Source organism: Sminthopsis crassicaudata, chromosome 3, assembly GCF_048593235.1.
Source record: "Sminthopsis crassicaudata isolate SCR6 chromosome 3, ASM4859323v1, whole genome shotgun sequence".
NCBI classification, from domain to species: domain Eukaryota; kingdom Metazoa; phylum Chordata; class Mammalia; order Dasyuromorphia; family Dasyuridae; genus Sminthopsis; species Sminthopsis crassicaudata.
The window spans coordinates 75637744-75655891 of NC_133619.1; the positions used below are offsets into that span (position 1 = coordinate 75637744).

General features: G+C 34.2%; 1 protein-coding gene across 4 annotated transcripts in view; it reads right to left on the minus strand.

The window, feature by feature from the left end:
- The window catches only part of CREB1 (cAMP responsive element binding protein 1), a 78605-nt gene that overhangs the window by 11184 nt on the left and 49273 nt on the right, over positions 1-18148 (minus strand). For 2 of the 4 annotated variants that reach the window (XM_074298902.1, XM_074298903.1), the window contains 2 exons: positions 17632-17814; positions 15575-15725 (listed from right to left, as the gene is read on the minus strand). In XM_074298902.1, coding sequence (XP_074155003.1) covers positions 15575-15725; positions 17632-17814 — 334 coding nt within the window. Of the gene's footprint in view, positions 1-15574; positions 15726-16546; positions 16610-17631; positions 17815-18148 lie in introns of those variants that run through there. The other 2 variants (XM_074298906.1, XM_074298904.1) reach the window with 2 other exon arrangements.

Consider the following 18148-nt stretch of genomic DNA (forward strand, 5'->3'; position numbering starts at 1 on the left):
GATTTAAAATGTCTAAGGTTCATCTACTATTTTTATTAGGAGATAATACAGAAAGAGATTTTAAATGAAAATCAATGCTTGTCTATAAGTCTTGAAATCCATCCCATTGACCCTTCCAGTTCTTTGGTGGTTCAATAAGAAAATCAATCACCTTACATTTATCAAGTGCCACTGGAAACACAAGAGGCTAAAGACAGTTCCTGTCCTCAAAGAGCTTATAGTACAAAGGGGAAACAACATAACAACAAATATATACAAAGCCAAGAATATACAGCATAAAAAGAAAATAAAAAAAGAAGACAGGGACTGAGCAAGGCTTCCAATAGATGGGATTTTAATTAAGACTTAAAACCAAAAAAGTAAACAGAGTGAAGGAAGGAAGAGTACTTAAGGCTTAGACACATGGTTGGCTAAAGCTGTTTTTGAAGACTGGTTTTCAAGATATTTTAACACCACTGTCCACAGGTTCTGCAAAAACAACAGCATCAAGTTAAAATATTACTGATAATGGCCCAGGTTACCCAACTATACTTGATTCATTGTATGAAAATGAGAGCTGGCTCTCTATACCTACCAGGATATGTATGAAGATTTATATATAAGACTACTTAAAGATTAAGAAAGCTGTTTTCTAAACTGCTAAAATATTTTAAAAAACAATAATGACATTTTCCCCATATATAGTCAGTGCAAGTTTATCTTTAGGAAAAATATCCAATAATGTAAAATTTTTGCTTTATGTTTTACTCTATTATTTTGTAACAAATTTTAATCAGAAATACATTTTTCATATTTGTTGCTATCATATTACATTAACAAACATATCATAGGTTAGAATAGATAACTTTTAATAGCCCTTCTAGTTCTAAAATATTACAGTAATAATATGTTTCCTGTGAAAATGGCTGATATCTGGGGACTAAAAAAAATAAACAAAACAACCAAAAAGCAGGTTTAATTGTTAATTTTAAATTCTAATTCAGGATCACCTGTTTCCCCCCCCCCAGGTGGGATGGTGGGTGGGAGGGATAGTAATGATTCAGGGGAGAGACAATCAGATGCTAGCAGAGATATCTCACATCCATTTCATTCAACCTCCCAGTGCTGAGGCAAGGGGGAAAGAGGGAGAGATAGGAAGTGTGGTTTAAGTACTCCCTCCCTTAAGGTGACTTCTAGGTCTCAATTCTTCACCTGTAAAAAGAGGGTTTTGGCTGAGATGACCGCTCATGTTCTTTTCAGTTCTAGATCTATGACAGTGGTCTAGCCTCAGATATCTAGTAGTTGTGTAGTTTCCTTAATTATAAAACAAGGATAAGAAAAAACGTGCTTAACACAATGCCTGGTATGTAGTATTACATAAATACTCAATATCTTCCCCCTTCTCAGTTATGAATAATCTTTTTAAAGAACAATTTTTCAAATAATTTTTGTATGGAAATAAAAACCAAATGGATCTTTGGGTGGGAGGAGGTTAAGTAATAGCAAGGAAAGTTAAGGAGCAGAATTAAAGTAGAAGAGTTAGCAAAGATAGGAAAGAAGAGATATATACAAACACCACAACAAGGATCAGAAGAATTTATTAGAAAAAAAAAATATAGGTAGTAATGATTTATCTTAGACAAAGAGAGAAACCTACATTATATGTCAGTCCGACTAATATCGTATTATAGATTCATGTTTATATATGGGCAAATGGATGTGTGTATATATGTTATGTATGGATATATGTTGGTGGGTTTGAATATATAGTCATGTATAGACATATACATACATATATAATTTTAATACACATATTAATATATCTGAACTTCCCTATCACTGTCAAGGGTACCATTCTTCTTAATTATTCGGGCCCGCAACCTAGATGTCATACTTGATTATTTATTCTTGATCTAACATATCCAACCTGTTAGCAAATATTGTTTCTACTTTTATAATATCTCTCATATACATTCCCTTTAATACACCCATAACCCTCAATCAGGTTTTTCTCTGGACTATACAGGAAGAGTCTTCTAATTGGTCTCTTTACCTCGAGTCTTTTCCCAATCTAACCACCCTTCACTTGGCTGACAAAATGATTTTTCTAAAATGTGGGTCTGACTATGTCACTTCTCCCCAATTCCCACTGAGCTTAAGGAGCTCCATTCACTTCTTATTACCTTTAAGATCAAATATAAAAATCCTTGGGTATTTAATGCTCTTCAAAATCTGACCCATTCTAGAATTCAGCTAGGTCATTAGGTGGATAGAGCACCTTGAAGTCAGGAGGACTTGAGTTTAAATCTGGCTTTAGACACAACACTTCCTAGCTGCATGGCTCTGGGCAAGTCACTTAACCCCAACTGCCTCAGGAAAAAAAAAAAAAAAGAAAGAAAGAAAGAAAGAAAAGAAAGAAAGAAGGAAGGAAGGAAGGAAGGAAGGAAGGAAGGAAGGAAGGAAGGAAGGAAAGAAGGAAAGAAAGAAAGAAAGAAAGGAGGAAAGAAAGAAAGAAAGAAAGAAAGAAAGAAAGAAAGAAAGAAAGAAAGAAAGAAAGAAAGAAAGAAAAGAATTGTATTTGTGACACTAGAAAAAATCAACTGCTTCTATAAGGTTGTTCATACAGAATTTTTAAGTGGAAAAAAGTCAAAATTTGGTGTATCTTGCAAGAAGCTTCAATTAGTGCCACTTGCATATACATAATATATTGGGAAGAAAAATTACTCCTTTGGTTGAAATTTTTTGACCAATTAATTGAAAAATCAAATCTTGGTTATTTTCCAAAGCAAAATGATAAAAGCAGTAGGTGTACTGAAATCAAGATGTTCATTTAATTTCATATATGTTTACTGCTGAAAACTCTGAAATTTCTTTTTACTTTGTAATCCTTTTAATAGCAATGCATTTCAAGATGAATTTTCAATATAACTATATTTCCAAAGGGAAAAAAACGTTATATATAATATGGGAGAATTGTATGGGATTCTATATTAGTAGAATTTAATTCATGTTAGAACCAAGTGAAAAATGTGGCCCTGATTGCAATTTGGACATAGAATCACAGAATTTAAAAGTTGAAAGGGACTTCAGGGACCACTGAATTCAACCCATACAAAAATAGAATCCCCATGGTCACATGCTGAAAAGTGACCACCTAGTCTCCCCTTGAAAATTACCAAGGACGCAGAACCTATAATCTTGAGAAAATATATTCTGCTTTTGGATCTAATTGTCGGCCCTTTTAATTTCATTAAAAACAAAATTCTTTACAAAATTGCGTGTGATAATATGGAGGCAAAAGAAATACACTAGCTGTCTTGTGCCAATACATTTCTTAAGACATTTGACTTAAAAGAAAAATTGCCATGCTTCCTACTCAAACAGATTTGGAATCTATTCAGTTTTGAAGTTCCCTCTAATGCGGTAGATCCTAATACATCAATTTTTGTCCATCCTGTGAAACTTATCCATATCCTCCCCAAAGCTGTGTTGGACTGGAGTTCTACACAATGTGTGTGAAATGTTCCTCATTTTGTCCCAACATCATGATGATACCTGTAGAGCAGCCTGTTTACCTGTAATTCTTCTTGTCAAATGATAAGTAATTTTCTCTTTCTATCATACAACACATTGGTGATAGTCTTTACAAAGTTCTTCAGAGTTTCCCCTTAGTAATATGTTGCAGCCTGCTTACCCCCACCTCATACTTCCTTTTCTATTGGCCTCTGTGATTCTTATCCTGAGTTCTTCAGAGCTGTTCCAAATCTCACTGCCATTTACAACTAGGAAAATGTTTGCATTGAAAAAAACGGCCCTTTGCTGTTACAAGAATCTTGGGAAGGGTGAGCCAGGTTCAAAAGGAGGATATCTTCAATGAGGGTATTTATTTAAAAAAAAAAAAGGTTTTGCAATAGGTATATCTGCAATACAGTGCAGTATTATACAATATATACAGTAGGTATATCTCTGTTATTCACAACTGACCAAAAGATGCAAAGAATAAGATCCCACTTTTGCTTAATTTTTCAATTACAACAAAGCACTTGAGGGGCAGGTAGGTGGCGCAGTAGCCTTGAATTCAGGAGGACCAGAGTTCAAATCTGGTCTCAGACAATTAACACTTCCTAGCTGTGTGACCCTGGGCAAGTCACTTAACCCCAGCCTCAGGGAAAAACAAAACAAAACAATAAAGCACTTGAGTAGAACAAAACAACTCTTTATAGGATCTTTTACAACAAAGTGTCTTTCATTCATATGTCAAGGGCATTCAAGATTCCTTAGATGTAACAAAAGACAAATTCTTCAAATATTGGATGAGACATAGGACAAAGAGCTGTATATTTGTTGAAAGTATTCATCACTGTAATGAAAGAGGTTTCCAGTATAGAATACAAGATAAGGAGCAATTCCTGTGGATGGTGAGTCCTGAGTTTTTGTTTGCTGATAAGTGTTGAGTGCATCAAATCTCAAGACAACATAAAAGCCTTCCTAGAAGAGACATGTAATCACTGAATTTGGCCTATCTATATAGAAAACACCAAATGAATGCAGATAGCTTATGTCCCAGTTTTCAATACACTCAGTAAACCTTGTCCAAGAAACAAGGCAGTAGGGATGAACGATGAGCTGGGCCCAAAGTTGAAAAAATTTGGATTCCTTTTGGGAAACTGAAAAGCATTTCTACATTTATTTAAGTGCTAAGAATAAAGATAAAGCATATAAATTTAATACCAAATTTCCTCATAAAACTTAAGTTATTTGGTAGCTATTTTTGAAAAAAACAAAACAAACAAAAAAACCAAAAACAAAACCACAACTGAATACTCTAAGTAGGCCAATGCAAAGTCTTTGAATTCATATCCTGATCTAGAAAGAAAAAAATAAATCTATGAAAAGTTGGAGCTATGAATAGTAAAGAAAATTTTAAAAAAATGTTTCTCAATCTAACTCTCCTTCCCATTCATTTCTGCCAAATAAAAGATCTACTTATCAATAATCACTTATTTGGTTTATAAAAATAATTTTCATTTTAACTTAAATGGTAAGATATTTTTAAATATGAGAGGGACTTAAAGAGTGATAATGCATTTTGATCTTTATCTGAACAAGAATTGGTCTTATAGACTGGAAGATAAAACAAAGATAATGATTAAAGGAGGTTTCAGCAAGAAAGACACACTGATATGCTGTTGATGTATCTGTGAATTAGTATAATCAATTCAGAAAGAAATTTGAATTTATGCATATTAAGTGGCTAAATGTCCACACCCTATATCCATACCCATACTAAATATGCACTTCAAAGAAAGAACAATGGGAAATGTAGGTGATGTAAAAAAATAAAATACAAATGAAAAATAAAGGAGAATATTAAGAAACTCTGCCCCTAAATGAAGCCATTCTTTACATTAAAATGAATAGTTACAATTTTTTTTTGTTATAAACAGGACACCTATTAAGGAATTTATTAATAAATTGCTACAGGTTGTTTATTGTTGCTGTTCAGTTGGATCCAACCCTTCATGACTCTGAGGACACCAAGCTATCCCTGGGGTTTTCTTGGCAAAGGTACCATCTCCTTCTCCAGTGGATTAAGGCAAATAGAGTCTGAGTCATTTGTGCAAGGTAACTCAGTTGGTATGTCTGAGACTAAATTTGAAGTCAGAGGTCTTCCTGATTCCAGGATCAAACTACATGTTACATTTTTATGTGCTTAAAATGTGTGTTCTTATAACAATAACATTTCAATTTTTTATTTGAATAAAACATGAATTAAAATTATTTGCACTGATTATAAAAAGTATGGGGTGACAATTACATAAAATTTGAAAACCAGAGTCTCAAAGGAGGATATTTTAGGTGAAATAATCTTGCTATTTCCCTAGAGCATTCTCCTGACAAAAAAGATCTTCTTTCTAATCTAATTCTCTTCTCTTTACCTTTCCTCCAGAATGACCTTAGAAAGATAATCTGTATGTAGTAAATAGGAATTTTAATATGGCATAATTCCCTAAGTTAAACAAAATAATATGGCTGGATAAGGCAGTGCATGCTTGTAATTGGGAGGTGAAAGAGGAACTGAGGCTAGTGGATATCTTGAGTCTGGAAGTTCTTGAGTTGCAGTGGGCTATGTATGTTGGGTGGTTAAACTAAATCTGGTTTTAAATGGTAGCCTGGAAGGGTATGGGGAGAAAAGGATGGATTAGGTTGCTTTAGGCAGTATTAATTGGCTCAGATTGGAGATGGATTAGGTTAAAGCTCAAAGGTGACATTTCCAGCCTGGAAAAGATGGGAAGATCCGGTCTTAATAGAAACAAGTAAACAAGAATCTTCTATCTTCTCTCTCCTTATAAAAGGATAGAAATCACATAACAATTCAGTGTCCTCAACTAATCTGAGTAATTAATATCTCATCAAAGACATAAAATGTAGCAGCTGGTAACAATGCTTTTTTTTTGGTCAGGATCTGTGATTTAATGGAAGATGACACTTTTTTCACAAATCTGTAATTTATCATGTGGTAGAAGCATTGAGAAGTTGAAATGAATTCCCAGAATTAATTTTATCAGTATGTGTCAGAAGCTTAAAACTTGGTCCTCCTGACTCCAAGGACAACTCTTAGCAGGTATTCCAAGGTATCTCTCTAAAAAGTTAATGGATCAGAAATGTTTCTAGAAACATTCAAAAATGAGAAGAGATGGAAATCAAATTATTTTACAACTACAACTAGAAGTAGAGTATTCAACTAAAAAAGAAATAGATAAAAGACAAAAGAAATGGAATATAGCTAACATATGTCATCACCTTATAATCACTAGGGATCTGACCTTATTCACTTATCCTGAGTATGAGGGGGTGCTGAGCTGGTGTACCCCCTCCAGATTCTTAAGGTCCCCATACACTTGTGCACTTCAACTCACTTGATGACTTCCCCGGGAAGTCCCAATATATGATTTGTCACTGAAGCTCATTCTGCACATACAATATATCGTGCAACTATATACATATATGAAAAGTCTTGCCTGTGATTATAATAAATTACGAGTGCAGCACGTACGATCATGCAGCGCTGGATCATGAAAATTAATCCCAGGATTCAGAGGAAGCCAGGGAATTTGGGAGAGCCGCCTGAGCGGTGACTTGTGTGCAGTGAAAGTCTGAAGCGGGAGAGAGAGTACGGGAAACAGAGGCATCACAGTGCAGAGGCAGCTTGGAGGAAGTTGGGCATTGCAGTCTGTATGTCTCTGTGTGGGCAAAGTTATTGCTGGCATATTGTTTTTGTAGTGCTGTGTGTGTGTATATATATATATATTTGTATTTTATTAATAGCAGTTTGGAATCCCTTAGAAATAATGATGTCAAGAAAAAGAAAAATTGACTTGGAGTGTAGGATATTCAAAGACGAGTGGACTTATGATTACTTTTTCATGCAGTACAAGGAAAGAACTGTATATCTGATATGCCAGAATATAGTGTCAGTGTTCAAAGAACACAATTTGTGTCCACTATGAAACTCAACATAAAGACAAATATGATTGGTTGGAGAAGTGAGAAAAGATTAAAATATTAAAACTGAAAAATACATTGACAACTCAGCAAAGTATTTTTGTGAAGCAGAAGCAGCTAAATATTTCATTACTGCAAGCAAGTTTTCAAGCTGCCAAGCTCCCTCGTGGAGGGAGAATTTGTTAAAGAATGCCTTCTTTCTGTTGCCAAAGAGATGTGTCCAGAGAAGGCCGATTCATTTAGTACAATGAGTCTTTCAAGACCTACAATTACACGGAGGATTGAAGAAATGGGAGACAATCTGCATCAGCATTTGCAAAACTCCACAAAAAAAAAAATTTCATATTTTTCCTTGGCACTCAACAAAAGCAATGATGTTTGTGATTCTGCACAACTTCTAATTTTTATTCGTGGGATGAATGATTACTTTGAAGTCATAGAGCTTGCTGCACTGCAAAGCATCAAAGGAACAACTACAGGAGAGGATATCTATGAAAAGGTTTGCCAAACTATGAATGTTTGGAGCTGGACTGAGCTAAACTAGCCAGCGTGACAACTGATGGTGCTCCTAGCACCATGGGGCTAAGGTGGGGTCTAAGAAAGGAATAATTGCTCGCATTAACCAAGAGATGGACAAACATAACCATTCTCATCCAATAGCCATACACTGCCTCATCCACCAACAAGTGCTGTGTAGTAAATCACTGAAGTGGGACTCTGTTTTGAAAATTGTGGTATCTTGTGTTAACTTCATTAAAGCTAATGCAATAAATCACAGACAATTTCAGGAATTTCTGTCTGAGCTAAATGTTGAGTATGAAGATGTTCTATATTACACAGAAGTCTGTTGGTTGACTTGAGGGAGAGTTTTGAAATGTTTCTATGACTTACTTCCACAGATTACAACTTTTCTGCTTTCAAAAAACAAAGAAATACCAGAGCTCAATGATGCAGAACGGAAATGGCACCTTGCCTTTCTGACAGATGTAACAGAGCTACTCAACAATTTCAATATGCAACTTCAAGGAAAGGGAAAGCTCATCTGTGATATGCAATCATATGTTAAAGCATTTGAAGTAAAATTAGGCCTCTTCATCAAACAAGTAAAGGAGGAAAACTTCTGCCATCTCCCCACAACTCAAAATCTGTTAGCAGAAAAACCGCTGATTGCATTCCCAAACAAATAACGTGTGGATTCATTGGAAAAATTGCAAAAGGAGTTCCAATTTAGATTTAAAGAGCTTCATCTCCATGAACAGGACATACAGCTTTTCCATAACCCATTTTCTATTGACATTGAAAATGTGGATACAATTTACCAAATGGAACTGAATGAATTGCAGAATTGTGACTCTCTGAAAGACGCATTTAAGTCAAGCAGCCTTCATAATTTCTATGCATCTCTCCCCTCTGAGACATATCCTCATCTCAGGAACCATGCACTCAAAATGGCAACCATCTATGGCAGCACTTATGTCTGTGAACAAACTTTTTCTAGAATGAAAAATTTGAAATCTCCAACCAGATCAAGACTAACGGATGCACACTTGCATTACTTGTTACGACTAGCAGTGATAAATATGGAACCAGACATTGACCATCCCATTAGCCAAAAGCAGGCCCATAGTTTCCCATTGAAATAGTGGTAAGTTTGTTGATTTAACTTTACTTCATTTCAAATATTGTATTTGCTCCCATTTTGTTTCTTCATTTCAAAATAAGATATATGCAGCGTGCATAAGAATTTGTTCATAATTTTGGTTTTTACTATAATCTGGCCCTCCAACAGTCTAAGGGAAGTGAACTGGCCTCCTATTTTAAAAGTTTGAGGACCACTGCCCTACAGTCTCCATTTTGGTCAGACTCATAAAGGAAAATCCATAGCTCAATGGGAAAAAAAAATTTTTCTCAAGGTCAAAAAAGTCAAAACTGCTTATATGAGCCTGAAAATGGAAAATCTAAAAATATTGAAGGCCAGACAAGGAGATGAAATGAAATGAGTTGAGATGAAAAGACTGTAGATCAGCAATTATTCAGTGTCCCACAACTGCCCACAGTCAGCAAATATTAAACCATCTATAGTCATATGAAAAAAAATGCTCCAAATCACTACTGACTAAAGAAATGCAAATTAAAACTCTGAGATAGCATCTCACACCTCTCAGATTGGCTTTAGATGACAGGAAAAGGAGATGTGGGAAAACTGGGATATACGAATACATTGTTGGTGGAGTTGTGAAATGATCCAACCCTTTGGGAGAGCAATCTGGAACTATGTCCAAAGGGTTATAAAACTGTGCATACCCTTTGACTCAGCAGCGTCTCTACTGGGTCTATATTCCAAGAACATCACAAAGGAGGGAAAAGGACCACATGTACAAAAATGTTTGTAGCAGTTATTTTTGTGATAGGAAAGAACTGGAAAATGGCTAGATGCTCATCAGTTGAGGAATGACTGAATAAGTTAGGGTATATGAAGGTAATAGACTTTTATTGATCTTATGAAAAATAATGAAACGGCTATTTTAGAAAAGCCTGAAAAGGTTTCTATGAACTGATACTGAGTGAAATAAGCAGAATCAGGAATACATTGTACACAGTGACAGCAAGTGACAGTTTCTTGTCAGTGGTTCATTGATCCAAGGCAATCTTCATAAACTTTGGACAGAAAATGCCATTTCGCATCCAGAAAAAGAACTGGGGACACAATGTAAATCAATAGATGCTATTTTCTCTTTTTTTTTCTTTTTCCATTGTTTCTCCCTTTTATTCTCATTTTTCTCTCAACATGATTCATAAAGAAATCCATACCAAAAATAAAATAAAAATAAAAGATAATGATCAGAGGATTTCACGCACCAAATGTTGTGTTTAGGGCAGCATTTCCTAGTTCCAAAGAATGTGTTTGGGGTTCAGCACCAAATGACAAATTGATATAGGCACCAAACATTGGGATTTGATCATGTGAAGAATTCCCAATGGGTATTCTCTTTGCCAAAGATAGGGTGTTTTTTTTTTTTAAGAAGAGGTTATAGACAAAATGAAGTGATACAATATTCACCAGGAATGGTAGATGTGGAGAGCATATAACAATTAACAGTGGAAGAGACAAAGGCAGCTAAGTGCTGCAGTGGATAGAGCACCAGCCCTGAAGTCAGGAGGACCTGAGTTCAATGGAAAACAGTAGAAGAGATAAATTCCCCAGTGGAACTCACAATTAACCAAGAGTAAGGGAACAAACCATGAGGTGGGAGTATGCCCTTAGTGGACAGACTAAATCAATCCATTTTGATTTAGGAGCTTAGTACCCTACCCTAAAAGAGTTAGCTAATTATAAGAAGAGGAAAGACATCTGAGGCATGGTGGTGGTGGTGGTGGTTGGGAATGCGAGAAGAGACACCATGAAGCATGGCGGAGGAGAAGGAGAGGAAAGACACCAAGAGACAGAATGCTATCACAGCCAGCTTAACCTATGGTGTTCAGCATATGCCAATGGACAGATTTACAAGGGAAAATTAACATCAGGGATTTGACATAACTTTGATTTCTGACTGGACATAGCAAGATGGGTTTACCCTACACCTTCAAAGAGGATGGGACTAGAAGATTGAATTGATCTCCGTAACTGCCCTTCAGTGAGTGCTTCAGTGAGTGCTTCAGGCTCTCAGCCAACTTAACCAAATACTGGAGGATTGCATTATCAATTATCACTTCATCAAATAACCAAAAGCATCAAAGGGAAAATAAGTTTGTAGTATGGGATGAGAGTCACAGTCATATCATCTTGAGAGCATTTAAAAATAAAACCAGAAAGAGGACAACAAATATATATGTGAAAGAAAAGGGTCTATCACATCTGTTATCAACAGCCCATGTGAGGAAGTAGTGTAACTATGTAAGATTAAATATCAAAGAATGTCTAGACCAGGCCAAACACATACTAAAGAAATTCACAGTAATTTTAAAGGAAAAAAAAAAAAAAAAAAAAAAGCCTGAAAATTGATCTCTAATAGACCCTAACTGGTTCTTAGGCTGAGCAGACATTCCCAATCCCCAGAACATTAAAAAATAATTATAATCCATCCATATGTTTATTCTAATTTCTTTATAAAACCTTTACAGAAATGATCTATATTTTATATAGATTAAATATAATAAAAATTATATATTTTATATATCTGTATCTAAATATATCTATCTATATGTATATACAGAGATTATATATATCCATATATCACAGAGGGGAGTCTTATGATGAAAATATAAAATGAGAACAGATAGACTTAGGCAGACAATTTTCTATACCTTTTCTCCTTAACCACCAAAGTTTTCCCTCTGAAATAGTTTCAATTTATCTTTATCTACTTCATTTGTATATAATCCGTTGCAAGTTCCTCCCATTAGATAGTAAGCTCCTAAAGGGCAGATTATAAACTCCTTAAGGACAAGGTATTAGGGTATTTATTCTCAGCAATTAGTAGGCCTTGAATAAATTATACACTTATGTAGTGAATGAGGATATAACTAGACACAGATAAAGAAAACTTGACTAGCCTGGTTATTTACTAGCTTTAGTCACTTAACTACTGTGGGCCTCAGTTTCCTTGTATATAAAAACAGGGATTAAAAATAGCAACTACCAAAAAAAAAAAAAAAATAGTAACCACCACTCAGAATTATTTTGATAGTCAAGTGACTGAATATTTATAAAAATGCTCTGCAAATCTTAAGTTTAATTGATGATTATGTAGGTGCTTAATAAATGCCTGTTGAATTGACCAAACAAGATCATATCATAGTACACACAAAGAAGTAATACACAGAAAATTCTAAAAAGTCTAGTTGTTGTTGATTTTAATTCAATTCAGGAAACATTTATTCAACAATTGTATTCAAGTCAGGCACTGTGATGAGCACTGGGGATACAAAAATTTGAGCAGCAGCAGTGAACCTTAGGAGTATCCAGAAAGTCAAAGCGTAAGCATTCCTTTTTAGCACTAAATTACAGAAGCTGGTGGGATGAGAGAGAATAGACACCTTCAGCTGAGATAGAAATTTTGAAGAGGCTCCTAGTATATAGGACAAAAAGATAACAGCATGGATCAAGGAAGTAGGAAGACCAGATTTGGTTGAAAAATAATATATTAAGTAAGAATGGGTACAAGTGAGCTCATTTCCAAATTAATGTTTCAGAGGCTGCTTGATAAGGCACTAGATAAATTTAATACTAACCACTCTCTTGACAGTATATGACCTTCCTACTTTACCATAAATATGGGTAAATATTTGTCACTTGATTTAGCATTTCCTCATGGGTCTACTCATCCACAATTTAAAATTGAACTGATGAACTCTTAATGAAGATTGAAGTAAACTTAAACCAAAAAACCTTTATTTTTATTATTTTATTTTGTATCTTCTTTTTTAACCTGGCTCATGTGGAAATAAAATTTGCTTAACTTTTTATGTGTAACTGATATAAAACTGCTTGCCTTCTCAAAGAGGAAAGAGGGACAGGAAGGAGAAAAAGATTTTGGAACTCAAAATTTTAAAAAAATTGTTAAAATTTTTTTACATGTAGTTGGTAAACATTCCATGAAATAATAAAAATAATAAAAGCATGTCAACTAAATTTTTTCTTCTACTTTAGCGAGACCTTTAATATTCAGTAGAACAAAATGTAATTTTGAAAGCTTCCCCCAATAGGCATGTGTATTGGAAAATTTCACATAAAATCATACTAGATATGGTTGTAGAGATAATCTACAATTATGGAATATAAAATTATATTATAAATGTGCAAAATAGGAAGACAGTCACCTGAGGTATTTCTTGCAGTATCACAAAAGATGAATTCACAAAAGTTCAAAGAAAACAAATCTCTTTGAAAGGCAAAGTTTTCTTTTCTTTTTCCTGAGGCTGGGGTTAAGTGACTTGCCCAGGGTCACACAGCTAGGAAGTGTTAAGTGTCTGAGACCACTGGTCCTCCTGAATTCAAGGCTGGTGCTCTATCCACGGCGCCACCTAGCTGCCCCGAATGGCAAGGTTTTCAAAAATGCTTTTTGCAGAGAATATTACATTGATTGCAAAGGATCCCAGAATCTGATAGTATATTGTGAATGATTAAATCACGGTGGATGAAAATGATCTATGTATTAGACTAGTGAATATAGTAGCTAAATGGGGAATTCACTGAGTTGGTTCATCATTTTATTTGTCTTGGATATGCACTTTAGATGTATAACGTGCTCATTTATTATATTGCAATGTTCTATACAATGTAAGTACAGGGATCTCCTATCTCTAGAATATGGTAGGATGATATAGCGTTGGTTACTAAAAGGAAAATTGCAAAGTGTTTTCAAAGATCTTCAACTCTACTGTTATAAAAGCCCATCTCTTCATTATACATGGTAACAACAAGACTATACAATGATCTATTCTGATGGACATGGCTCTCTTCAACAATGAGATGATTCAAACCAATTTTATTTGTTCAGTGATGAAAAAAGCCATATACACTCTGAGAGAGGCCTATAGGAACTGAGTGAGAACCACAAGATAACATTTTCACACTTTCTGCTGATATTTGCTTGCATTTTTTTTTCCTTTTCAGGTTTTTTTCTTTCTAGATCGGATTTTTCTTGTGTAGCAAGAAATAACTGTATAAATATATATACATATATTGGAGTTAACATATATTTTAACATATTTAACATGTATTGGACTACCTGCCACCTAGGGAAGGAGGGAAAAATTCGGAAGAGAAAATTTTACAAGGGTCAATGTTGAAAAATTACCCATGCCTATGTTTTGTAAATTAAAAAAAGCCCATCTCTTCAATGACAAAATTCTCCAAGTGACACTATGCTGCAGGGGAAAGTACTTGATTTGGAGTCAAAGGATCATGGTTCAAATTCTACTTCCAAACTTTACTAACTTTAAACACAGGTAGGTACTAAAAGTCTCTGATTCAAGGTTTGTTTATCTGTAAGATAGTAACTCACAGAGTTATGGTGATCATAAACTTTAAACTTATAAGCACTATGAGAATTACTGTTACAAATACATGGTTGTAAATCACGGGATATTACAATCTGACAAGTATCTAAAGTAAAAGTAACAGAGTAATGCAAGATTCAAACAGGATAAATATGAATAGATTTTCAGGGCATGACTAAAGAGCAAATGAGAAGCAAAAATAGTATCCAAAAGAATATGTATATCTAAGAAATATGTGTTTAATCTATACTCTGCTGTACTGACCAGAATGATAATCAACAGATGGATGAGAAGTCTGAGTACTGTAATTGGAACCCTAAAGCTACTAAGAGAAGCAAACCAGAGGGGCAGCTAGATGGCACAGTGGATACAGGTCCAGCCTTGGAGTCAGGAGGACCTGAATTGAAATCCAAGCTCAAACACTTAATCCTTCCTAGACAAGTCACTTAATCCCAATTGTTGAGAGGAAAAGAGTGAGAGAGGAGAGGCAGAGAGAACCAGAAGAGACCACCTAGAATACTGAAAGGTATTTCTCAGGAAAATTTATCTAAAAATATGAGCAAAAGCAATAAGAAAGCATGGGTAAAGGGGCTGCTGTGATGTGCATCTCATATGTCTTAGTAAATATGAATAAGGATTAGATATTTATTATACATGCACAGAACTACTGTTGTGAGTATTAATAATGGTAAAATGATCATGGTATAAGATCTTGTATTTATATTTCAAGCATAAAGTGATACATCTAGTCCAATGAAAATAAAATACACAAATACACACATCATCATCATATCTTCCAATTTTTAAAAAGAAAATAATTTCAATTAGCACATCTGGTTAGAACATAGATAAAATGTGTACCAACTGATTCCTACAGAAAAATGAAAACTCTGCATATGTATTATATGCATATAAGTTACCTAATGAATCCATGCTGTTGGTAATAAGTAAGAGCTGGCAGAAAGATGAGTGAAATGACTAAGCATGTTTCCAGAAAAACAAAATGTGCATTATCATTCACAAAGGATAGCACATTTAAATGATTAAATGATTTTTAACCTAATCTAAGTTAATGCTTTATACATACCTATTCTTCATTAAACGAACTTCTCTCTTTCGTGCTGCCTCTTCTGCCGGTTGGGTGGGAAGTGCTGGGGATGATGCCATAACAACACCAGGTGCAATGGTACTTGTGGGTGCTGTTCGAATCTGGTATGTCTGTACATCGCCAGAGGCAGCTGAGAAGAAATAAAAAATAAGGCATGAGACTTTAAAACACTGCAATATGCAACTGTTAAACTATTTTCCACTATAAACATGATAAAGGACAAAACTGGGATCAAAGGATTGAAGGACTCTAGCATTGATTGGGTCATCAATGGAAACTAATTCCTAATTTATCTATGAGTAAAGCCACTTGAATGGAAAAGGATCTGACCTGTACTGCTATGTATCATCATTTTTCTTTCACTGAAGGATCATTTTACTCAGCTAACAGGTTTACCAATTTTAGATCTAAAAGGTAAGTAGGAAATAACTTGGATGATCTTCTGAGACAGTGAATACTGTCCTCAATGCCTTCTTTTGATATGGTTAAATTCATATTTTAATATTTCAAACAGAATCACTTGCCAGAATATAAAATGACCAAGACATTTCAAAAATATAGTAAAATGGATGAGAAAATAAAGCATTATGGTCAACTGTTTAAGTTTAAAACTGAAACAAAACTCAACACTATGAAAAAGTACTGTTGTTTTGAGGCAACTAAATAATTCACGCAGACACTGTTTTAATTGGTAAATAAATTCAGGTTGTGTTTTACTAACCAAAATAACCAATGACTATGGAAAGAAACACAACCAATATTCTTTCCAAATAAATTGCTTCTAAACTAAGCTCAGAATCTATACTCCCAAGGAAAAGAAATTTCAAAGAATTCCGAAGTTTTTGTGAATTATTTATATTTACTCCCAGACCTACCACCACCTTATCAGTACCAATTAAAATGTGTAGTTTGGGGGAGAAAAGTTAAGATTTATATACTAAGACATGTTACCATCTTCAAACTGACGTTCAGAATTCAAATTCACTGACATCCTGCTTTACATTTTTTGAGTACCTGCATGTAAAGTGAAAAGGTGTTTTATTCCCATTAATATGCAGTATATTGTTTTTCAAAAAGTTATTCTTTTAGTAACAGGATATGTTCTGTAAAACTCCAAGGATCTTTAAGTAAATTAAGAAAATATGTATTTGAATTTTTAGGATTATTCAAAAGGAAACTATCCAAGTTGAAAAGGCAAAATAGTTGTTGCCTGACATAAGGATTAAAGGATTATTTCTGTAATGGAACATTTTTAAGGAAATAAGTATCAGGTCTATTATCTATTATTCTAACTTATAAACTACTTTTAAATGGCAAATTAAATCTAAAATTTATTGTCAATTATTTATAGTCTCAATGTGGCATGAATTAGTATTCTTGAAAGACCCATATGGCTAAAAAACAAAACAAAACAAAATTAATTCTTCTTTATAAAAATTCTAGAACACAAACTAAAGGAAACAGGCTTTTTTTCAAACCAAAAGTTAATAGAATGCAATTTCCTCTATGATGAAACTATATTTGTCCATGAAAGGAACGAAGTTAAATAATATTATTAGATAATCACAGAAACAAAACTCATACTATTTTTCAGCTTAGCAAAGTATTTTAGGAAGCAAACCCTGAACAAGTAGAGGTTGTAAAATCCTTTCAGATAAAGAGAAAATTTAAGGCAGAAAGGATAGCATGTTTAACTTGCTTACCTAACAGAGATGTAAACTGACACACATATCAGTGAAAAGACTTGCCTAAATCACACAGCAAGTCAATGGGAAAGTAATTTCCTTCAGTGTACTTTTCGTGACATCAGATCCCATCTCATCCCTTAAATACTTGGTTTTGTGCTATGATATTCTGAAGCATTAGAAATGTTGAAACATTTTAGAAAGAATATGATAGTCTCTATAATTAATAAAATCAATGTTTAAGCTTGGAGCATTCTTTCCAACAGTGACTTACTTTTGCTGCTATAGTTTGTTAAGTTACAATTGTCTGGAACAATCATAAAACATTCATAAATTCTAAAATTCTCTTACCTTGCACAACAACTTGGTTGCTAGGTACGAGGATTTGTTGCCCATCGGTAGTTTGTGCATACTGGAGGATGGTAGTGCTGGCCTGAGTGGCAGCTGCATTTGTCATAGTTAATGTTTGCAGGCCCTGTACCCCGTCTGTGCCATTGTTAGCCAACTGTATTGCTCCTCCCTGGGTAATAGCAACTAAAACCCAAAGAATTTTACTGTTACAAATAAAAATAACATAAAAAACCACAAGATATAAATATTTACAAAAAACAAAAAAGGAGGGGGGGGGGAAAGAAACCCAAAACCCAAACAAACCAAAACATGAAAACTCATTATAGCAAATGTGATACCAAAAAGATTCTATCACTTCTAATTTATATGTTCAAGAGCTCTCACAAAGATGTGAGTCCATGTTCATTATTTCATCTTAATGTAATTTTTAAGTATCACTTATTTGATTAAAAAACAATGTAATCACATCTGTGTTATTCAAAAAGAGCGCTGAGATAACTACTCATCTGTAATAAAT